Source organism: Epinephelus fuscoguttatus, linkage group LG7, assembly GCF_011397635.1.
Source record: "Epinephelus fuscoguttatus linkage group LG7, E.fuscoguttatus.final_Chr_v1".
NCBI lineage: Eukaryota > Metazoa > Chordata > Actinopteri > Perciformes > Serranidae > Epinephelus > Epinephelus fuscoguttatus.
Window position 1 is genome coordinate 11310372 of NC_064758.1, and position 25282 is coordinate 11335653.

The following is a 25282-nucleotide window of genomic DNA, read 5'->3' on the forward strand; positions in this document are numbered from 1 at the left end:
TGTATGGTTTTGTGGTTTAACAAGCAGTCATTACATCAAAGTAGTTATTTTAGCATGATATGGTTGCACTGTGAGCTGGGATATTCTTTTTTCAGAAAATGTGTCAGACGCTTATCAGACAAACCACACAGTCAGGAGTCAGGCTTTGACAGAAGGTACAGAATGGTTTTAGTAACCTGATTTTTTTTTTTTTTTTTTTTTTTTAAATTACTTCCAGATTTAAAGCAGTGTACTTGATATAGGCAGACCCAGATTGTTTTTGATAGTACAGGTCAGTTTGGAGGGGCCAAATAAAAGCATCTCAGATCCTATGGACAGTAAGCTGGAAGGAGTTCTGTTGCTTTCAGCACTTACTATCAGCCTTGAATACAAATCACTTAGCGAGTTTTAGAGGGATGTACAGCTGCATACCATATCTGTAGCAATGGAGCTGAATGTTATGAGCACTGATTTTCACAGATAGTTTCTGGTTTAGAGCAGTTTCTCTTCTACACTTTCCTCCTAACTCTGTCTTCTTCTGTATTTACGATACTTAACGTAGAATTAAATCTGTGACTTAACTATATTTCATCTTCATCATCCTCTGTAGTCGTTGCTATGGGAACAGCAGAAGCAGCTGCAGCAGCTGCATCGACAGATGGAGACCCTGGCAGTGCCCATGATACGTGGCGGCGGTGGGGTTGGTAGTGGGTTAGGTGTCCATCGCCCTCTGTCACGCACACAGTCATCCCCAGCCTCCACCTCTCTCACTCTGCCTGAGAAACCCCTGAGCCTGGCTACACAGGACACCAGCAGCAAACCACGTTTCACCACCGGTGAGTCAGATAGGATTATACAGCTTTATAATAGGAATGTATAATAAGTCTTTTAATGATATTACAAATTCAGGGTGCCCCCATGATGTAGGGGTTAAAATCGCCAATCGTATAATCGCAACAGCAACACAACTTATATTGCATGTGATTGCCCATCTCTCTTCCTTATTTTCAGTCATGTCTCAAATAATAATAATAATAATAATAATAATAATAATAGTGATAATAATAACTGACCAGCAGAAGTAAATATCACAGTTACAAGTGATCAAAAATGTGATTTAAAAATGTGAGTAAGAAAACAAAACAAAAATAAAACAAGTTTAATTAAAACACCAGTTTAAAAACTTTAGTGACACTGAATTTTAGTGCTGTTTTAAATGTGTTTTAAAGGAACGGCTTTGGCAGCTGATGGCAAAGTCCTCTTTAAGTCAGATTGTGGATCAATTGAAACACAACTGCCCTCGGGAACATGTGGAGTTTAATACTGAGAAAACTCTGTAGGTGTTAGTCCAAAACATGTTGTGGAGTGTTAAAACTCATATGAGTGTAATTACCGCCTGACTTGTGCTTCTCATCTGGAAAAGTGAAAGAAGAAGAACTTATAAACTAAATGTTTTTTAATGTTTTGTTTTTTAAAGAAAGAAAAATTCCATAGAAAGTAGAAGTGGTGACACAATCTGAGAAAGTAAAGCTTTGAATGCCACAGATATGTTAAGTATAAATATATATGGAAGGAAAGCAGTGATCTGATGCAACTGGAGTTGTGTAAAATGGTCAAGGGTCAAAGAGTACTGTTAATGCTGAATATTGTATGTGCAAATTTTTGAGATCAGATTCAGTTTCTCTTGTGTGTATGTGTGTGTGCAGGCCTGGTGTATGATTCTCAGATGCTGAAGCACCAGTGTACATGTGGGGACAACAGCAGTCACCCAGAGCATGCTGGGAGAATACAGAGCATCTGGTCCAGACTACAGGAGAGAGGCCTGAGGGGACAGTGTGAAGTATGACATGGGACACACACACACACACACACACTGATTAGGCAAGTCTGGTATTAGTAATGTTGTTAAGGAAGTGCTAATTTGCCAAGACGCTGATATTGTCTTCTTATTTCTCCTCTGTGTTTACATCTTATCTGTGTGGTCACACCAAGCTGAATTTTAAAACCGGCTGTTTGAGTCACATTTCATCCTAATCCACCCTACAAAATGAGAGTTTATTTGTGTGTGTGAAAATAAAGAGGTTGAATTTACAAGTACATGAAATTCTGCTAGAATTATATGCGTTATATACGTTATACATTATCCATGTGCATATGATTCCCTTTGTAATGTCATGTTCTTGGTCTTTGAGGTCTATCTACAGCATGAAAGTATGACATGAGAAATTTAAATGACAGTGTTCTGTTCATGCAGACAATTCGTGGTCGTAAAGCCACTCTGGAGGAGTTGCAGTCGGTCCATACTGAGCGCCATGTGTTGCTCTACGGCACCAACCCACTCAACAGACTCAAACTGGATAACCGCAAACTGGCCGGTACGCAACACCTCAGATTACGGGATTTGTACATTCTGAAAATGTATACACGTCTAAGTTTAATGGTGTTGTTTTAAAACACTTTCGAGTAATTTAATAGTGACCATGAAAGAGTTTTCTATGCTTAGTAAACATGATCAGAAACATCAATACCAAAGAGTGATCCAGATGTCCACTTCTTTCCAAGAACAGAACTAAAGCTGCATCATAAACTTTTGTTTTACAAGTCTGACAGAAGTTTTTTTTTTTTTTCGTGCTCGAACTACGTTAATTAAGTGAAAAAGAAATTACAAACATGTGACAGTCGTACATAGCATACTTGATATTTCCTCATAAATCATGTCATGCAATGTCTACTCTTAATTGGATGTATTTGCCAGGTCAGTTTATGGCTTTTCTTCTAATTAGCTGTTTTGGCATAAAAGAATTCTGTTGAAAAGAATAATGTATAAATATACTGTATTTTCTTATGTGTCTGTTTCCTCAGGAATTCTGTCTCAAAGGATGTTTGTGATGTTACCATGTGGGGGTGTAGGGGTAAGAGAAGGCACACATGCACTCACACACAACTCTATTTTTGATCATACTGTAATTCTCCAAAGCTCTTAATGAAAGCTATACAATACTGCGTTGATGAAAGACGATATTGTTTCAAAGAAAAAGCAACGAAGACAAGCAAGAGAAAATGACAGGAAAGACAGGATATTAAAGAGGAAAAGAGAGTTGGCTTGGCCCAGTGCGTACGTTTGCCTGACAGTCCATGTCGGACCATGACAAGTCAGAGCTAATGAGAACAACATGTGCATGACCAGGGATAAAAGAAATGCCTCGGATTTCATTGTCCAAGCCAGATGGACAGTAATGCCAGTTTGTGAACAAACAGAGGAGAGAAAAAACAGAGTGGAAAGGAAAATTACCCGCACTATGGATCTGGACATTTTTACTCTGGAGTCACAGCTGTATGTTTGGACATCCATGTCCTAGAAAAAGCCTTAGTTTTCTCTTAGTGTCCCAGAGAGATTTCAGTCAAGTCAGGTCAGTCTTATATTTGTAGCACATTTAAAAACAACAGGAGTTGACCCAAAGTGATTTCCAGCCAAGGCACAGGGGTTAGGATCTGCCTCGATACAGGTACACATGATGATTAAAGAAACAGAAGGCACATAAAAGGCACTAATGCAGAATGTAATACAATAAAACAATAATAGACACAAGGCAAGACTTAAAGTGGAGGGCAAAATAAATATGTAAACCTAAAACAATTAACATGATAAAATGAAATCAAAGGGAAAAAAAAGGTTAGGAGAAACGGAATTAAAACAACAACTAACAGCCAAAATACATGGGACACAGACGCGACATGACACATCTGCCGCAGCATGCTTGCAGCAGAGTGCGTCCATTGTAATCAACTGCAGCTGCTACGCTGACCACAGAAGCCGCACTCGCCTGTGTTTCTTCTCTATTTTTACGTGGCTGGTGTATTTTTTCTTCTCTGTGCATGGCTCCGCAGCCCTGTAACAGGTAAAATCTACAGAGAACTGCGTAAAAGAACAAGTCTAATCTGTTTTTCAAAAAAAATCTCAGTGTACCAGAAATAATGTGAAGCAGCAGAGCAGCCCTGTGTGTGTTGTTACATATCACATTGAAATAAATCAATTAAATCAATGCAATCGTGTAGTTTATATGATCCCGTTCATTAATTCAGTACCAGCTAATATAGTCTATGCTTCCAAATCCTGCATAAAAAACTGCATTATCACTCAGCTAAACTCAATACACACACAGTCAAGCAACGGCACACTACAAACACAATCTGTGTAGCGGGTGAAAAAAAAAATTGCCCAGCCTACATGATGCACCGCATCCTTTTCCCATGTATTTCAGCTGTAACTTGATAAAATCAAGGTCCACATAATCAGGTAGAAGGTTAATTTAGACAGTTAGGCTTCACACTGTAGACATTATCATTGTTTCCACACTATTTGTTTTGATTCTGTGATTAAGTGGCCTCTATCATTTGTCTTTTGACTGGCAGGTTGACAATGACACCATCTGGAATGAGTCGCACACCTCAACGGCGTCACGCATGGCAGCCGGCAGTGTTGTCGAGCTGGCCTTCAGAGTGGCCAAAGGAGAGCTAAAGGTGAAAGACTAAACCAAGTAGAAAAAAGCATGGCGTCATTCTCTCACCCTCAAGTTTGATGTCTCAAACTAGTTGGAGTAATGTCTTTGGGTACATTTTGTTGTCTCATCCCCGAGTTTTCATTCTATTTCTGTAGCAGTTGAGTCATCCGCCTTGCGTTAAGCACCGTCTGCTCAAGGCTTTTGAGTCATGCAGAGAATTCAGACTTGGTTTACAGATCAGTCGTGACCAGAAACATTTAATTCAGAACTTTTTCACAGGCTTTCATATGACTATAGACCAGATTTTGCCCACGAGTTCTTAGCTGAGTATCACTGGTTTACAGATTAATTGTTTCCAAAAAACATTTAATTCAAAACGTACCACAGGCTTCCAAATGACTCTATAGACAGACAGCACAAAACAGTGTGTCAGCACCCAAAGAATTGTCCCCTTATCAGAAAATGATCGATGAAGTGTCGGCATGGGATGGGTAATACAAACAGTTACAGTACATTTATATTGTTATTAATTATGATGCAACAAACACTTGTACAAACACCTCCAACACCAAACCTGTGCTGACTAAATGCAGGCTTTAACACATCAGAAGGTTGCCAGTGACAGTTTTAACGTTGTACCCATCCATACAGAGTCACTGCTTTTCAGGCACTGACTGGGTCACAGGCCAAAAACAACTTTGGGAGCTCAAAGTTATTGTGATGTAATTCTAGAGAAAGACACACTTAGAAATGCATCTGACAAAGAAGCGTGCCTCACCCTGCCTTAAGGAGCTACTAACCCACTTCAAAGACAAATGGTTTCAGACAAGTTTTCCCATCTCATCGTGGCCTAAACGTTCTTCCTTTTCCTCGTCACAGTGATTAAAGAGGCTGGGACAGACATGAAATAGTTTTTATGCAAATCAGTCGAATGTAAAGAGAAACAAATATGACTGGTGAAAATATTTATAGACGGCATCTTCGATCCGCACAGTTTCACCCTAAAAAACAAACAAAAAAAGATTGTGTAAAACAAGGCATGCAGGCAGGCGGAGAATGAAACACACTAAAAACCACCCGAAGGCCCAGTCTATACTGAGCAGTGGTGGTACACAGCCTTTACACCACAACAACAACAACCACAGGACAACCACTCCACCTCAGAAAAGCTGTTTGTGAGCTATTCATATGGTAGAGAATGTATACCATATATATTCATCTGCAGCATAATAAGTATCTCCAATGGCCTCCATTGTCTTTACACGCAGATGTCATGCATTTGATCTTGTGTGTTCGTGAAATGTTTGACTTGAGGCTATGCATTTGCTTTCTAGTAAAAAACAATCTTAAATCCACATTTAGAACGTCATAAAATTGTCTCAAGCCTTCATACTGTATGTGAACCCCCCAAAACAACAAAGAACCTACAGTATATTATGTATCTAGAAGTGGATTTAAAGTCATTTGCTATTATATAGCAATGTTATCAGTTACATGATTAAGGAATAAAGCTACTTTACTGCTATAGATACAAGCAGCACTGATGTAAACAAACCTTTCATGAACCAGGAAGCATCAGTGTTTGTCTAGTGTTTGTCTTTATTAGAAACCTGTCTGTCGGGGCGTCGGTGGCTTAGTGGATAGAGCAGGTGCCCCATGTATAAGACTGTTGCCGCAGTGGCCCGGGTTCGACTCCAGCCTGTGGCCCTTTGCTGCATGTCACTCCCTGTCTCTCTCCCCCCTTCACGCTCGACTGTCCTATCGATCAAAGGCTAAAATGCCCCAAAAAATATCTTAAAAAAAAAAAAAGAAACCTGTCTATCAATTTCTAAATGACAGTTTTGGAATTTTGGCAGTGGGATCGTGCCTTTAAGGAAGAGGTTTCTTTATTCATGAGTGCCAAAATTGTTATATTCCTGCACATTATCAAAGCCTTTAACATTGAAAGACGGTAGTGTTTTTTTAACAGCACACGTAAAGTTCTTCATATCCAGTGAAACACTGATGAGTAGTGTCTTCTTCTTTTGCACAGAACGGCTTTGCTGTGGTCAGGCCGCCTGGGCATCACGCAGACCCCTCCAATCCAATGTAAGTGTGTGTGTGTGTGTGTGTGTGTGTGCGTGTGCGTGTGCGCATGTGCATGTGCATGTGTGCGCGTGTGTGTGTGTGTGTGTGTGTGTGTGCGTCAGTCACATGCTCAGCCTGACCACAGTGAGTTTTCCTGCTGTAGCTGCACTGTCAGCAGCCTCTCTGTGGAGGATATTTATGAAGCGATAGAGAGACGACAAAGGGACCAAAAATAAGGAAGATTTATTCCTTTTTGTGTATGTTGTTTTTGTTTTTTACCAACGCTTGGACTACACATTGTATTATCATTTATCCCATGTAGCTCTACTCATTAGCTACCATATTGTTTTTCACATTTCTGACATACACAGTAGCGGATGCTGTGATGAAGAACAGGTGGGCGCAACTGCAACATGAAAACAAGCTAGAATCTTCATTAAAATCCAACAGACACTAAACACAGCCAAAGTTTAGTCAGGGACACAAAGCTTTTCCAGTATGCTCAAGACTGTACATCACTCATGCTTTAATGAGGCATAAGAAGTAAAAGAAGTAAAAAGCTTAACAAGTTTTTTCCCTCTCAGTTATTTCCTTTCTTCAGAACTGACTTTAAACTCCAGTGTCATCCTGTCTATGTGTGTCTATCAGGGGTTTCTGTTACTTCAATTCTGTGGCCATAGCCGCCAAGCAGCTCCAACACAAGCTCAGCGTCAGCAAGATCCTCATTGTTGACTGGGTAAGACGGCCTCATTCTGCTGTTTTCACTACAGTTGTTTACACTGATTAAAACCCGCTGTGGTGTATTTGTAATAAATGCATTAGCCGTAATACTTGATAATAAATGTATTTTTTTAGGTATAGCTTTGCATAATAGTAACGTGTCCTCGCTCATCTTGTTGATAGGATGTTCACCACGGTAATGGCACCCAGGAAGTGTTCTACAATGACCCTAGCATTCTTTACATCTCACTTCATCGCTATGATGATGGAAACTTCTTCCCTGGCAGTGGGTCTCCAGTTGAGGTGGGTGACATCAGGGCTACATTGCAGTATCTTGTACTTACGTAATGTTAGAGCCTGACATGTGACAAATAGACTGCATTTTTTGCACTGACACTGCATGAATGAAATGCAACATGTGTATTTTTGGGTTTAGGTTGGCAATGGAGCAGGCAAGGGCTTTAATGTGAATGTGGCGTGGACGGGAGGACTGGACCCACCCATGGGAGATGCTGAATATCTGGCTGCATTCAGGTACAACCAGCTGCTGCTCTGTTTAAACACTGCAACACACGCTCACATGACAACCAGAGAGATACAGATGAGTCACATATTAAAGAATAAAAACAGCATGAGTGCCTGTGCTGTTCAAGGCTTCCTGGCACGTCTCTAGAACGACACTACAGGGATGAACACTGTCCCATGTTGCTACAAATTCTCCCAATTGGGCTGAGATTACAGTGAAGGATACAGCACATGGTTCACATCACCTTTTAAAACATGCAGCAATTTTTCTTGCCTTTTATGGAAGTATTTGCATTAATTAAGTCTCTCAACTCAGATTTTCTCTTTAGTTTGTCCCTCATCTGTGTGTTACGATGGAGCAACATGGAAAAAACAGACAAGTCATACGATTTCAAGAAAAAGCAGTTTTAATATTGCACACATCAATTCCTGTCTCACCTGACTTTTCGGTAGTAAATTTGTGATTTTTTTTTTAAATTAATGACTTTAGTCATGTAATGTAACTTTTTTACTTGGAATTATGACTTTATTATTTCTGATTTTTTTTTCCCTCAATGTGGCCCTAATACTCCATTCTGGTATGTTTGTGGTGTTCTCATGTTTGACAAAATTGTAGAGACACTTTCTACAGACTATTGTCCACTACTGGTTCTCAGATTAAACAAGACAAGTAAATAGCTTTTTAAACTTCTGAGGTAGTTTTTCTTATGCACACCAGAAGTCTAATGGCTGAATCGTGTTTTGTCATTGTTCATTAGTTGAGGGTTTTTTTTGTTTTTTTTGTTTTGTTTTCATTTTATCACATTTGATATCCTGCAATTTATTAATCATATTCCTGCAGCTCTTAATTAAAGAAAAAGTTTTGACAAAGTGAGCTAAAATAGATCTTAATTCTTTCTGAGCATGCTTTAAAAGTTAGGCCAGAACATATTGAAAGCACCCGGTTCATCTTTGTGTCTTTAATTTGAGTCTTGGATGTGAAACCAACTAGATTAGGCAACAGACAGTTAGTTCTCTGTCCCATTAGTTTTGCAACCAGCTGTGTTCCAGTTTTTATTGATCGGGATGAGGATCCTCGGTGGAGCTGTAATCAGACTATTTCTCTTGTTTCCTTTACACTGAGCCACAACAAACACACTTAAGCTGATCAGAAGCTCGGCTTCACACTGCCTCTGACGTACTTCTTGCGTAATTATTAATCTTCCTCATTTGGAGAGCATGTGTCTGGCGCTCCCTGTTTCCAATAACTTCAGATGCTTTACAGTAAATGGTCTCCAGGTCTTGTGTTTGACAGACTGCGGATCGTTACTTCCTGATTGTGGGTTGGATAATTGTCATCAGGGGGTGTTTGGCACCAATAAAGTTTCAGGAGTGTGGGCTTTTGGTTGTCTGGTGCATTCAACCCCAAGGAAACTGTGGCGACCACATGGTTACTGGAAAAGTCGCAGACATAAAGGGGGGGAAACTGTGAGCAAGCACACAAGCATGTATATGTTTATATACAATCTTAAACACAAACAGGCAAGTTCAAAAATGCACTCACACGCATACAGTAATCAGATGGATGGGCCAGGATCTAGGCTAATGAAATGACAGTAGGTGGGCACCTTCAGCAATGATCTGCCTCAGTGAATCAAGTTCCTGTAATTACTGTCAAACTCCAATATTACACAACATCGCTTAGAACCAGTGTGAGATTTATTCAAACATAAAACTGCTGAGGAGTTTTAGATTTGAAAAGGCGGAGACTCTGATACTAAAGGAGGCTGTCTTTCCTTCTGAAGTGATGTCGTGCAAAAAGCTCTACTCACTTCCTTTTGTAGCATGACCCTGACCTCTGACCTTCCTGCACTGTGCTTCCCATGAGAATAATTTAAAAGAGGGGGGTTGTAGCCAGTGTTTTTGAGGGGGAACAGCTCACCTCCATGGCAGTGACATAGTGGATGTATAAAGAGAATTGGATACAGCGTTAGAGGTGGGGCCCCATTCATTCCTATCAAAGTTGCTCAGTGGTGAATCAGTGCTGAAACAGTCTGACTTCTTGGGTAGACTACAATATTACCGGCATCTTCCACATTCTTGGGCGTATACGACAAAGCACACTAGAGAATCTGCTGGCTGAGTAGCTAACTTCCTGTTCAGCCCTCAACTAACTTAAATTGGGATAAAATGATTTAATTGTGAGGCTCTTCTAGACTTTAGAAAATTATTGGAATGAATGGATCAAATCCCCATAGTGAGACAAGTCATTTTGTGTGAGTTGTGAAGCTCACAAAAATGTATCCACAGATTTACAAACGTCTGTCCCAATGGAAGTTTATGGGGAAAAGTCTTCCTGGGTCCAGTTGCATTATGTGATGGACCCAGAAGCTGGAGTTACTTAGTTGTAGTTTTGCCACTATGTCAAATGACCTTCAAAGTCCAGTGCACTTCCTAAGGGCCTGAATGACAGTCACTTTTGCCAACAGTCTGAATGTAATTGGAAGCTGAGCATGGCTAGTTAGATTAGATGCATTTAAGTAGAGGTTAGTGGAGATATATATATGATGTCCTGTTGATGGAGATTGTGCAAATTGGGTGTAGATAACCAACAAGTTTTACAACCAGATATTGGATTTAGATCTTTACATCTTTTTATAAGCATCGCCTCTAGAGTCTGAAAAAAGTGTTTAATGCAGGTTTGAATTGCTTCACATTTGATGTTTTCAGATCCATCTGCTCATAATTTAGATTCAAATCTGTCCCTCCCTGTTTGTTCCTTCACATCAGAACTGAGCATAAGTTGTGAGTTGTGAGCGCTGTGAACTAGGTAATGTTGGCTTCAGTGTCCTGTTTTCATGGTGAAAGACCTCCCTAAAGATTTGGACATTGTGGAGTTTCTGTGTTCTCCAAGTAGAATGAGGTTTGTAGGTTTTTGTTTCCCTGTCATTATAAAACACAGGAAAAATATACTTTAGTCAAATTTAAAACAGAAATTGTTTTGAAAAGTTTTTAATGACAAAATTGAGTTGAACCAGTCTCCATGGTAATCAGACGTGCCCCCTCAAGTTCAATGGGAACGACAAAAACTGATTCAAAGTATCATTTTTTATTACATAGAGCCATTTGTATGGCCTGGTACTCAGATCTGGACCTAATAGAAGATCTAAGTAATTCTCTGTTTGTTTCAATCCGCCTGGAGCCCCAGATGGTGAGAGTTCCCCACATCAAAACTTTTCAGATAACCAGAGACTGTCTACTGAGCTACAGAAAATAATACTTGTTTAAAGATGTGATGTGAGAGTTGGGTTCACAGACTCCAGGTGAAATTTGACCTAAATGCTATCGAAAACTCACATAACTACCAATGCAGTAAAAACAGATCTGTGCCTTTTATATGGAAGAGAGAGAAAAAACAATCTCAGTGTCATTTTTTGTGCGTTTATTAGCTAGTATAGAGTGGAACATATGAAAGTCAGCTGTCTCTCTGCCCAGAGAGACAGCTGACGATACGCAACAAAGTTAGAGTTGAACGGAGGACATTGGAGGACTTTTACCAGTATGTGCGCATTTTCTTACACTGAGCACAGAAATAAGACACAGAATTACTGTTGCATTCATGACACATGCACACCGGCCTGTATTTTTCTTACCACCATGCACATGTTAGTGAATCAGAATCATTCTAAACTTACAGCTATTTGCAGTCAGCATACTGCCACACCCCCATTTCTCTAGACAAGGAACTACCCTTGCCTCGAGGTGTATCACGAAGAAAGCGGAGAAGTTGTTTCTTATGCATGGGGCTGCAGTATCATCTAGCAAGGCTAGATATGCCATCTTAACACCTGCTTGGTGTTAAATAAGATTTTTTTATATACACTTAATGTATGCACTGTTAAAGTAGCAGATCATAAGGCCAAGTCAATAAAACAATGAAAACCAAAACTTTTACATTTCAGTCTTAAACATTCAAGGCTGCACAGAATACAGAGAATGTCCAATGTGCTATGCATTTAGTTTAAGATGTATGTTTACATTTTCCAAAACAGCCTTTATCATTTTTGCATACATGTGGTCTGAGGCAGTTCTAAATTTGTTCTCAGAGTATGAACACATTCAGGAAAGAAAATATTGATGAATCCCAGATTGTGCGTAAAGTATTCATGCGCACAGTTAACACAAGTTTGTGAATAAGGCCCATTGTGATTACGTGGTCAGCATCACAAGACTGCCAGAAAAGTAGTACAGAAGTACTTCACATTATAGCCTGATATTACACACAATGACTCAATGAGCTTAGTGGTCAGAACAGAGCTGTCAGTTAATATGTTGAGAGCAAAGGTGCAGAATAAGTAAATGGCTGCACTGCATTTACTGTGAAGTAATAGCTGCTAATATTTTGAGCTGTTCTGAAAGGAAGTCTCTTGTGGGAATAACTAATAGTTATTCTGATCAGCCTGTACAGTAGGTCAGCATCATTTCTTTTTAGGCCATAATGTGGAGACACTTTGCCTCAACAACTCAAAAAGAGCATTTTCTTTCTCATGGAGTTGAAATCTAAAAGGCCTCCCACCTCTCACCCACCACTTACGCACCATGCACCTCTTTTGTAATTAATTAGTTTGTAAATGTTGAACGGTCTGTGGAAAAAAATCATGAAATGAAGTGTATAAGCCTTTTAATGGAATACATTTTATGGGTTAAAGTTTGTAAGTGCTTCAGCTTCAGAGGGGGAGCTTTGTTGCATTTTCACCTTATCCCTCAGTCTCACCCCCCCCCTTCTTTTCCATCACCCCAACCCTCATCACCACCGTCACCCACCCACACACACACATACGTTCTCCCTCTTCCTCTCCTCCCTTGATTGATCTTTAATAAGCGTCCCCTCCCCTCCTCCGCCCTCCCTCCTTCCCTCCATCTTTCCATTAGTTTGTCTGTAGTTACTCTCTCTGGGGGGAGCGTGGCAGCTTTAATGGGTCCACAGGGGAGGTGGGGTTGGGTTTTGCGGTTAGGTGTGTGTATGTGTGGGGATGAGTGAGGAGTGTTTGTACGCTCTGCTTCATATCCACATAACTATGATAAAGTTTAGGTGCACTTTATTGATTGAAATTATTCAATGAATCAACACTTAGCACCAACAGGACGACACAGGAAGAGTATTACCACTGCGTGTGTTTGCATGTGATTGTGTGAAAATTCATCCATGTGTTGTGTACGTCTTTGTGTTGTGTATTTGCGTGTATATGCACATGCTGGAATGCGCCTGTGCGTTTTATCTCTCTGTGTCCTCATTTTTGTCTATGAGCTCATGTTGTCCATCTGCATGCAGTCATGACAGTAGAATGTGTTTGGAAATGTGCGCTTGAATATATGTGTGTGTGTGTGTGTGTGTGTGTGTGTGTGCGTGTGTGTGTGTGTGTGTGAAGGGGAGGGAGGGAGGTCTCCAAAGTCCCTAGGCAGAATAATGAAGGTAAATGGATCCCAGATGGACTGTTTTTCCTCTTTTCTCTGTGTTGTCAATGACGTGAGGAGAGTGACAAGCCTCTAATGGGAAACAGACTCACACACTCCGGCTTTGAACTCCGCCGACAGCATCGTGCAGCGGAGTCGAGCCTCCCTCTGCCTCGGGACGGCACCGCTCTCTTCCTAACAACAATAGCATTAAGGAAATCTTCATGTGTTTGAAGTCCACAAACAACACTAAGCAGCTACAGCACAAGAGCTGACAAAACAATATGACTTTGTCGAGCAGACTTGTCTTACTCAAGGCTGTGCAGCTTGTCCAGCAGAGAAACAATGGTCCTTTGTCAGCTTTGTTTGAGCTGCTGAATCTAGGATCAGCCAAATCTTGGTTTCACTTGTCATGTTAACGTCTTTTTTAGATTTGATTGTGAATATTTGTCACTTCCAGGAGACTTCCTAGTTTCAAAATGTCCAGTTTGATTTGAAAACGCTTTCATGACGCTGAATATTAGTGACAGTCCTCATGAGCAAGCTGATGAAAAGTTAAATTAACTTATTAACCTTTGAATCAACCACACTCTGAGAAATAAGTCCAAAAGGGTTCTTTTTGAGTTCTACCCGGTACCATTTGCTTCTGAAGAACACTGTTTTTAAGAAAGTGTTCGTCAAGACTAAAGGTTCCATTAAGGACCTCTTGTTCTGAGGAACTCTTTTTGTAAGGAGTTCCTTCGGGATTATTGAAAGCATGGGTGTTAAAATATCCACATCCTCCAATATTTAAATGGTTACCCATGCCTTAAATGGTATTTTTAAAAGTAGACGTATCTGGAATGCCCTTAATCCATTAATTTTACGACTTGCATACTTGCATTCTGTATTTGGTTCCCAAACCCTACACTATTAAAATAGTAGGCGAGTAGTAGTAGTGATTTTACGAAATCTACAAAAGGTTCTAGCAGGCACCAATATTGGGACAAGCCCAAGCCCTCTATGGTTCTAGTTAGGGTCTTTATTTCTAGGAGTGTAGTACATGGACGGTGTGTGTGTGTGCTTCTGGTAGGTCCAGATTTGACTCTTTGAATGTACGTACTCTTGTTATTTTGTCTCCTATTCGATGCAACTTTGGTGCTTCAGAGTGATGAAATATCAAAGACAACTCCTCTCAGTGATGTTTCAGTGAGCACAGCAATGTTAGCAGTTCTTTTTTCAGTGTTAGAGTACTAAATGTTGCTTTTTGACAGCAGAGTTTGAGCTTTTAAACAGTTTTCCAGAACTATGTGTTAAACCCCCTAGTAGAATCACTGACAGAGTGAGAGTCCACAGACACAAGATTTCATAAGCTAACACTCAGACTTGTGTAGGAACTCTCCCTTCCTGTGACTACATGACTATGCTCTGTGGTATTCTTCTATTGCTTTTCATGTGACTCTAAAGAAACAGCCCAGTTTCCTCTTCTTCTATTCTTTGAGTTGAACTATGTAATTAAAGCTCAAATGTGTGCCAATCAGGACAAAAAAAAATACAATACACATGGAATTTAAATTGTCATATTTTGCTTGTCTATGTAGCAGTGCGTTTCTGACCTTTCTATTGTGTTATTGTAAAAGAATTGGTGCATGATACACCCAGGAGATGATACAAACCTGCAGGAGAACAGACATTACATGGAGAAACACAGCAGTCTTTTCATCAGCATTAGTGGTTTGGAAGAAAAAGGAAAACTACACACATTGGCGTTATCCTTTGAAAGAGTGTTGTGTAATATATGACTTGCATCAACCTCTATTGGCAACCAGTAGGAACTGCAACAACACAGATGTCCTCCCAGTCCCTTGAAGTGACAGTGGCCTGTGTGTTTTTGTCCCCACAGGTCTGTGGTGATGCCGATCGCCCAAGAGTTCTCTCCGGACGTCGTTCTGGTGTCAGCTGGGTTTGATGCTGCCGAGGGAAACCCTGCTCCTCTGGGAGGGTACAAGGTCTCTGCCAAATGTAAGCACAGTTCTCCACCACAGGCTGCACAGTCTGTCCTCAGTCTATACCTCAAGGCCTCGTTTTTAGCAAAGGGTGCCAATAAGAACTTTAAGATCCAGTGGGTCTTTAGAGATATTAATAGATTATTACAGCTCCTGTCAAGCATGGACCAAAGAGAAGGAGTTGTGCCTTCTACCGTACCTCGGTGCATCACTGATGTAACCATAATTATAGTAATTAGTGGTTGGCGTGTTGCTGTGGGAGGATCCACAAGGTAAAAATATCCGTTTGTTTTCATAGATTATTGGAAATTATAGCAAAACTTGTTTTGGGGAGTCTCAATGTAAGCATCTTACCTGCCAAGCTATATTCTGATCGGCTTTTGAGTGGTTCATACTCAATGTTAACATTTCTGTGTGTGTGTGTGTGTTTGTCGACCACAGGTTTCAGCTTCCTGACCCGCCAGCTGATGTCTCTGGCAGGGGGTCGTCTGGTTCTGTCCCTCGAGGGAGGTCACGACCTTACAGCTATCTGTGATGCATCTGAGGCCTGTGTCAGTGCACTCCTGGACATACAGGTATGGCATGCTGGGTGATGACAGAAGTATTTATGCCTGTGTTCAGTGTTGACATGCTTTCCAGGGTTAGCTGAATTTGAAGTTGTGGACCATCAGAGGGTTTTAAAAGGTTGGACACAACAAGCAAGAAAGCCAGGGAAAATTACAATTACAAGCTACAAGCTACACATAAACGCCATAGATGATGATACTGATGATGCATTAGGGTCCTGAAGGGTTGTCCCATGGTATGGGGTAAGACTTCAACCACTATCCCTTGTAACTCTGATCCGAGGGGCAAAGGGGCACTCAAAAATAAGGGAAAGAAATGGGATTGAGCCAAAGCATATGGTATAGTGTATTTGTGTTTGGACTCAGGAAGTATCTGTATGTTACTGACAGGAAATGAACAAGTTTAATATAAGTATTGATTTTGTTTTGCCATAGGTATGAAGTTGGTCCCAATTACAATATAATAATGAGCACTTTTTCCCATCTCTCTCTTCAGTCGCTTCTTAGCCAGGTGTTTAACCACTGAAAAGATGGCACAATAATGGTAATTTGATTGTCTTCATGGCTGTCTTTCTGTCCTGTAGGACCCACTGCCAGAAGAAGTCCTGCTCCAGAAGCCCAACGCTAATGCAGTCCGCTCCCTGCAGACCGTCATACAGATACAAAGTAAGCAGCACCAACACTTAATTCAGTTATTCTTCATTTTGTGGAAAGAGTACCACATTCATTACATTACTTCTTCCACACGTGGCCTCTGGATACTGAAATCAGAGCAGAATCCACATCAGTGTATTGTTGGCATGATAACACCAGTAACCTGGATGTATGTGTGTGTTGCAGGTCAGTACTGGCAGAGTGTGAAGGCTTACAGTGGATCAGTGGGTCTGTCCTACCTGGCTGCTCAGAGAAGAGACTGTGAGGAAACAGATGCTGTCAATGCTTTGGCCTCGCTCTCTGTGGGAGTTCTTTCCAACAAGAGGTACAGCACACACATTCACACATACACACACTCACAAACACACACCTGCATGCGACCAAGCAATGACAAAAACAATCAGATTCAAGCTTTATGTCAGCTCTAACTCTCCCAGCTCTCCACTCACGCGTGGCTTTCACCCTCTTCCTCCAGCCTCCCTGACGAGCCGATGGAGCACGACAGTGACTCCATGTAGAAGAATCTGACCAATCACCTCACAGAACTCACCTTCAGGATTTGGGCCCCACCCGTAGCCTCGGATCTCCTGCGCTGTCACACGACCGTGAAGGGGGGGCACGTTCGTAATGCCACTGAGCCCCACCCATCTGCCTTATTCACACACATGCACATCCACCAACACACGATGCTGAACCTCTACAGAGCTGCAGTATGAGCACCTCAATGCTGGTAACCACTCAGCTGAAGCCAGCAGCACTACCTGCAGCTGGGAAACCTTCTGAAACCTCACCAAAGAGCAATACAAGATGATTTTTTAAAATACTTTTTCATGTCTCCTGACTGACATTGGATTTTGTGTGTGTGTGTGTGTGTGTGTGTGTGTGTGTTCAGAGGTCCAGTGCCACAGCTCTGTGACCCCAAACCTTATAGGAACAGACAGGATTCAGATGCAAAGTCCAGCTCTGAATCCTCTTGAAGCACTATGTACCAGCAGCTGTTTTGTTGCCTTAACTTTGCCTTAACCTAAGGACCAACAGGTTTCAGAAGGAAGAGACTTTGGATCCTTTCTCTTCTGCCACTTTGCAGAATGAACCTGTGACATCAGGTGAAAACATAAACACCTGATGAATGCAAAAATATCAACAAGAAGAAGTGGCCGCATCATGGAGAAAGAACATGGAAAATAAGACATGGAGATTGTCTGTTTTAATGATGTCATTACATGCAGCTTAACCACTAAAAAGAAGACAACAAAGAACTCGAGGGAAAGAGAGAAAATGAAGACACAAAACGGACAGCTGTGTTTTGTAGAAACAAAAGAAAAGGCAAATGTCCTTGTTGTTTTATTGCACTGTTCATTCCATAATGTGAACCATAAGAAATTCCAAAGCTCTGGGATTTAAAAAAAGAAACAATAACTCCTCTGTAGGTTATTTAATAGTTTTTGAAGATCTGGATGAAATTGTGTTTGCTATATTTTTTCCCGCTCTTCATCTGAGATGTCTTATTACGAAGTCTCTGACTCACTCTAAGGACATGCATCGGCCGAAATACTGTAGTTGTATTTCTTATGAAGTTAATCTGAAAAGTAGGCAAAGATTTTATGAGCAGGATTATTTTTCACTGCTGTTCAGTGTCTTAGATGCACACACGTCCACATATACATACCTACACACACATGTACAAAGCAATGATGAACTGTCGATGTACCACTAGTATTGAATACTGTATATTATTGTTTATATTTGAGACTAAAGGAGTGTTCATTCCACCGTGGCGCCACTGAGGACCATTGTATTGTTCTATAGTAGCAATAATGTTAATGCACTTAATGGACATCACCCAAAGAAAACTGCCTTAAGACAGCCTGTACTTGGCAATGGGACTGTATGGAAGCAACACAAGGGACCAGTATGGACACTGCTCTCACAGTGACTTTACTATTAAAAGAGACAGCGTTTGAACCTGTGGATTTAGGTGAACATCATATATGCAGACTTTTGTATACTGTTTATTTTGATGATAAGCCTGGTTTGAATGTTTTCTTCATTGTCTTAAAAAACAGTTTTGGAGTTGCAGGCTTTATCACAGTCTAATTAAGGAAACTAATGCATTGTGTTTTGTTTGGAAGTGAACTTGAGTGTTTTAGTTTTTCTGTATGAGACTTTTCTCTACAACTGTGCATAGTAGCAGCTCTTCTTTAATGTTACAGACAACATAGACAATGCCATGTTAACTTTTGAATGCCCTGCTATAGGGTCATGTAAGAGCTCAGCATTCCAAAAGTGAAAATAACAAGGTCATGTTTCTTGGTTTGGATGTTTTGGTGTCGCAAGTAACGATTGTTAAAATCTATTTTGCATTTTCCACACTTGGTTTGTGGCTTTTGCTGACCATAGCTATTGTTGTTGGATTAGAACTCCAAATAGCCAAGTCGCCATGATGAAATTTGACTAAATTTGTGGCAGTATTTCCATAGCTCTTAAATTTAAGGGTGTTAAAAGAATACTTCACCCGCAAAATTTGTGTATCAGTTATTTACCGCATGTTACGTTGAAGTTGTGAAGACAACGTATTTCTTGCGTGCCTCTGCAGTGAACTGAGAATCCAAAACAGGTGAACATTCCTTATGAATACAAGTTATTGGGGACCACGCAAAACTATATCAAGACATCCATTTACAAACACTTACACAACTCATGCTGTACACTCCAAGTCTCATTTATCCAGTCATGTGGTCAGTACTTCCCAAACACATGCATTTTCACTGAAACATTGCATATAAAACACTTCCAAAATACAAAAGCATGTGCGTGCCCAGGCACAATACGCGGCTGTACGTGTTTGTAATGACGTGTTTTAAACTGTAACAAATACTTTGTTCACCACAGAGGCATGTGAGAAAAAACAAAACTTTCTTCACAAATTCAAGGTAACACAGCATGACTGATCTATTTACGAAGTCATTTTGCGGGTGTAGTATTCCTTTAAAGCCTCTAAAACTGAATCCAGACACTAAAACTCTTCAGTGATACTGAGACTAATTAAATGTATGTTTGACTGCTTCCATGGCTTGTTCTGAAAAGTGTTGCTTTAGAGCTTTCCTCTGAGTTTTTACATCCATGATTGGATTTTAAAGCAGCACAATCGGATTTTCCAACTCTTGTTGGCAAAGATTTTTTTTTTTTGTTAAGGCTTCAATTTGGTGTTTGTGTGTAATCCTTTTTTTTTTTTTTTTTTTGGTAAAAATCTAGATTGACATGAGCACAATCTCCACAGCAAGTAAATGTGACTGGTTGAAGGAAGTGATGTCAGTTCATGTAGGAAACAGTTTGTTTTAGTCAGACCCTGGGCACGGTCTGCTCAACAGAAGGCCTCAGAGCTTTTATATTAAGCAAAATGACAGTAGAGCTAAAAGTTAAGATTTTGCCTTTGCAGAAGTCCCGCTGCTGTTGCACTACTGCTCCATCCCAGTAGGAATAATTAAGACAATGTTGCATAGAGGATTGGTGTTCTGTAATGGGTGTAACTGAAAAGTGTGTCATTCTTTTAGTGTTGTTCATAGTATTCTTAACAGCAAGTGACGGCATTGAAACAATATGCTGTGTCTCTCTTATCCAGCGTGCCCAGTAGGTGCATGTGGTGTCTTTGAAGCAAATGTTGTCTGATGTTGTGTTATGTGTGTGAGAGCACTGGCAATTGCATGTACACATATGTAGACTTGTCTCGTGTGTTTTGTACATGCATTTGCAAGTGTTAGTATGTCTGTATGTTCGTTTGTCTGTCAAATACTGTAAATGACCTCCTGTATTATATTCCCAGTGGCTGTTTTTTTGTCTTATGTAGAGGCCAGTATTGCCTCAACTCTTAATTCCCTTTATTACTGATGTCATTCGTACCTTCTTCTTAAAGAAAGACACTGTAAATAGAAACTCCAAGACCAAAATACACATGTCACACATGTGCCTTGATGCATTCAGTAGTATGTGTATTGGTAACTCTTAACTAACTGGACTTACAGTAACTCTGTATATCTATAAACATGACATTGAAATCTTTGTTTCATACTTTTCTTTATCATTTACTTGTATGTGTTATTTTTCCTCCACATTTCCTACCATGTGTATGTATAGAAAGATTGTCTATTTTGTACTGTTATTTTTGTCTTTTTCTCTTGATTAAAAAAAAAAGAATTTCCAGTATAAGCCCATTTTTGTCTTGCCTCTCTGTCCAAACATAATGTAAACTTGTATATAAATTGTATGTAAATGAATATGACAATGACAGTTACAATACCTGGATTCTTTTTTGTAGTAAATAAGGAATCATAAAGGAAATCATATTGGTTGTGAGCTGTGTCACTAAAAAAATTGCGTGATCATATTGAATAGGGGAGGTTGGGAGCCATTGTAACAAATTGTCTCAAATTGCACCAATCAGAAACAAGACAGAACCATGAAACTAATTGACCTATGGCTAAGCCACGCCCCCTCCTCTCACTCGGACAAACTATCAACGTTCAGTGACCAGCGCTATGGCAGGTGTCACAGTACACGGCATTTCGCAGGAGGCAATTGATGATTTTTGGGGACATAACGATCAGATGTCATTGAGAATTAACCAAAAGGGCCTAAACTACGCATTGGAGGGATATACTCATCATTTTATTGTTGAGAAGGTTGATGAAAAGCTTAAATTACAAGCCAAAATTTACAGGTCACAGTGTACGCTTGTGAACCACATCTCGTTGCCGTCGCCATCGAAGACAACAAGTTAAAGTGCCACTGAAGTTAAGGTTTTTGGCTCAGAATATGAGAAAAGGATAACAGCCATTTTACCATCTTTACCAAGAGTGTCTCTCCGTTAGTTTGGTGCTACAGTATTTACACTGAATCATTCAGCATAACGTTTGCCAGCCTTTGTTATCTCTGCGATTACAGATAAGTTAATGAAGCTAAGCTCCAGAAGTTAACGTTAGCTTAACTAGAGCCCTTTGGACAACAGCTAACAAAGATGTACGATCACCAAAGTACAAAACTAGAACAAAATAGGCTAATGAACTCCCAGCAAACAAGGTGACATGATGAACAAGGCAGCTAGGAGCTAACGTTAGGCTAACTGTAGCTAACGTTAGCTAGAGATGTTAAAGATAACTTTATATTTCTTTCCAGCAAAGTGACAATATGTTGCCTCAAACACGATGTTGACTTACCTTAGAACAGATGTAAACATCATTGTTAATCTTATTCACGCTGAGTTGATGTTGTAGTCTAACACTGCCGTGCAACTTTATCCAAAGGAGACAGTTTTCTCGGTTGAGATGTGGTTTAGGAAAGGGTAAAAAATACACCTTGTCGCCCAGCCTCTCAGGATACCTTGTGTCGGAGTTGCATGTACCCCATGCACACCATTTGACCATTGTTAAACTTCAAATCTCAGAAAAAGCTCCTAAAACTGAATAAAACTGTCTTTCTGTAATGCATTTCAATGAACGTCCAGACAGGGAATGTTGGAGATTGGCTCATCGCGTTTGAGGGCGGGACTTATGCACATGGGCTGTGATGATAAGTCTCTGCCTGCTGAAGGACAAACTAATGTCTTATATTACATAGTCATTGTATTCATTGACAGTGTTTTCCTCATACTGTCTAAACCTTTAATGTATATGAATTTATATCTGTGAAGTGTTGATGACCATTCTGTTTTCCTAACATTTGATATTTGACATTTGTCAAATGTTAGCCTGGTTGTTTCTAGAGAGCAGGGTAGCTTGTGTCGTGGGTGGTACACCAACAAAGAGATGTCTGGCACAGTAATTTTGAGCATCATCATCTTACATGGAATCAAATGAGAGAGATGTGTGTTGTGAAAACTACAAAGATTGCTTGCCTCACAGGATTCTTCTTCCAAATGTATTGTTTTTTCAGAGGGAATACTTCTACCAAAGGTTTGTTAGCTTTAAGAATATTAGCTTCAATATGAGAAAATTTAGTTAAGATTTAATATTATTTTCAAAAGTAACACTGACAGCAGGAATAAACTACCTAGCAATATGTATGAGTGCAGTCTGAGTGACAGCCGCTATCTTGTCTCTGGTAGCAAGCCAATTTGCTAGCTAGCATACTATGCTAACTATTTTAGCTATAGCAAATTATGAGAAGACATTACGGCGTCATTTAAACATTTAGTTTGAAAGCATGATTACTAGGGAAGTGTAAGTACACCATTTCTGTCTGTATCTGTTCAACTAAATTATCAGTATCAGTATCTGTATCTGTACTTGGAATGGGCGGAGTTTGAACCAGAAGCGGGTGGGGCTTTAACTGGAAATGGGTGAAACCATACCAGAAGTTGTGATTTTAACCTGATGTTAATATAGTTGGATCAGAAGTTGTTATAGTTATTATTCATTAGAAAACTTAAAACAATCCCTGGATTAAGCTTCAGATCATCACAAGAGTAGAGGACGTAACACAGGTACCCAAATGAGGATTTTACTTCATCGTAGATACTGACACATTTTACTATGATAGTCGTACTCAAAAAAAGTACATTATCTGTACCAGATACTCTTTTCATCCTAGTACTAGCCTCAACCATAATAATTACCACAAACTGCATACTGTAGTGTTTTGCTACAGTGTTGTTATTAACTGGCTAAAATAAAATGACCTATCTAAATGCCACATGTATGCATATTGTGGTTATTAACCATGATTTCTAGTTTTAAATTAAGGATTATTCACAAACATCCTCAGGTTAAAACCCTGACTGGCTGACTAAGGAGAAACTCCTAAAAGTGGTGTCTGAAAAACAGAAGAATGTGAAGGTATGTCATGCCATGTTGGAAGGGGGGTGCCATTTTGTGAAGTTTGCACAGACCATTTCAAACCCTATTTCAAAAACATTCTAAATGGGTCCAAGTGTATTTCCTGTTGCAGTGTTTGTTGATACAGTAGCTAACAGGAAGTAAACTATGACCAAAGCTGTTCCCTTAGCGACAGAATATATAATGGATGTAAATGGACCTACACGTGTATAGTGCCTTTCTAGTCTTTACTAGACTGCACTACAAGTCACATTTACCCATTCACACACACTCATACACTGGTGGCTGAGGCTACCCACCTGCTACTCAGTTTTTCACACACTCACACATCGCTGGAACAGCCATCGGGAGCAATTTGGGGTTCAGTATCTTGCTCAAGGATACTTCGACATGCAGACTGCAGGAGCCTGGGATCCAGCTGCTGATCTTCGATTAGCGGATGACCTGCTCTACCCCCTGAGCAACAGCCGCCCAAACTATAAGGTCTATTACCAAAGTGTATGGGCTTAGTCCTAAAACCAGATAGTTTACAATGTCCGGGCATTTGAGCATAGGTAGTGCATCAGGGTCTGTAATCCAGCCTTTGGCTGCCAAGTCACATGGCTCTGTGTTGTTAATAGTGATCAGTTTGCACAAAATGTTGCTTGATCACCACAGCAGGTACAGCAAACACAGCATGATCCTCGTAAGATGGTGCCCCACTGAAATACATTAACACAGCGTGATGTCACTTCATGTTCTCTTTATGGATGCTCTACCTCAGCCATCATTCATGGCAAGTATACCCAAATGTTTTGCTCTATTGTCAGTGCACAGTGTTTTTTGAACTGTAATACAACCAAAAAGTGTCATCTTCATACACTTATTTTTTTGTATTGTGTGAACGGTAGGCATGACGTGACACTTTTCTAATTGTGCCACAATGTCTTTTTTCACATTTCTATTTCACTTAGTCTATTTTGAAATGACATGGATGCTTGGATGTCATAGCTAAACTACCTCCCATCCATTCCACATAATGTTGATGCAGCATTGATCCCAGCTGTGAAATCTCCAGGTAATCTGTGTAACTCGTCATCCTCCTGAGCCGTCAGCTGCTGAAAACATGGATCCACAGAACAAGCAAGCTTCTCAGGTCTGTGAACTTAAACTTTATCAATTTTTATCAATGGGCAGATGACAGATAACAACATTGTGTGCAGCATCAGCCTATTGGGACAGAAACTTAAAGCTATAGCCTACAGCAGCAGTTCAGCACAGAACAGTATTAATCAGCCTTCCGTTTAAATCAACAGTGGCACTAAACCTGATGCAAAACATAACGTATTTACCAGTGTTTAACTTTTTCTTTTTTACTGTATCTTAATAAAGCCTTATCATGGTGCACCCACACAGGTGTTTTCACTTATCATGCTTGATTAGACCTCTCCTCAAGACTGTGTACGTGTGCAGCCTACACACTGTGTTTGATAACATCTGCCTCACTCTGCTGTTAGCTTTGTTGCACCCATTAATTTGGGACAGTTCACACCTTTATCTTTTTAATTTGTACAGCTTGGTGACCGTGTAATTTCTGTTACATCTCCACCCAACTTCAACCTGAGCAGAGGTCTAATCAGGACAACTTGGAAACACCCCTGTGTGTAAGCAGAGTCTCAAACTAGCTGCACCAGTGTTTTAGCACACTGTCGCTAATTTACTGAAAATACCATACATTACGGCAAACCACCTTACAAAGCATGCTGTAGTGTTTCAGTGGAAGCACAGAGCACCAGTTAAAATCTATGTAATGTTAAAATGTTCCTTTTTTTTCCTGTAAACCCACAAAAAATTAGAGTCTGGTGATAATTTGTCTCAAAGAATCCCACAGCGTCGATTAAAACCAACACTGATCAATGCAGTCATGCCATACTGTAACTAAAGCTCCTGCGGTTAACATTGTATGAAAGCTTTAATGATCTAACTCTTGCTAAAGTATCAGGATACACAACACTAAACCTTCAGGCAACTGTAGCCAAACT

At 40.2% G+C, this 25282-nt stretch overlaps 1 protein-coding gene across 3 annotated transcripts in view; it reads left to right on the plus strand.

The window, feature by feature from the left end:
- The window catches only part of hdac7a (histone deacetylase 7a), a 76767-nt gene extending 57094 nt beyond the window's left edge, over positions 1 to 19673 (plus strand). For all 3 annotated transcript variants that reach the window (XM_049580638.1, XM_049580639.1, XM_049580640.1), the window contains 14 exons: positions 590 to 815; positions 1686 to 1819; positions 2234 to 2354; positions 2842 to 2891; positions 4393 to 4500; positions 6514 to 6569; positions 7197 to 7284; positions 7452 to 7571; positions 7705 to 7802; positions 15109 to 15227; positions 15653 to 15786; positions 16362 to 16443; positions 16618 to 16756; positions 16907 to 19673. In XM_049580638.1, coding sequence (XP_049436595.1) covers positions 590 to 815; positions 1686 to 1819; positions 2234 to 2354; positions 2842 to 2891; positions 4393 to 4500; positions 6514 to 6569; positions 7197 to 7284; positions 7452 to 7571; positions 7705 to 7802; positions 15109 to 15227; positions 15653 to 15786; positions 16362 to 16443; positions 16618 to 16756; positions 16907 to 16949 — 1518 coding nt within the window. In that variant the 3' untranslated portion in view covers positions 16950 to 19673. The remainder of the gene's footprint in view (positions 1 to 589; positions 816 to 1685; positions 1820 to 2233; positions 2355 to 2841; positions 2892 to 4392; positions 4501 to 6513; positions 6570 to 7196; positions 7285 to 7451; positions 7572 to 7704; positions 7803 to 15108; positions 15228 to 15652; positions 15787 to 16361; positions 16444 to 16617; positions 16757 to 16906) is intronic.
- Positions 19674 to 25282: the final 5609 nt, after the last annotated feature.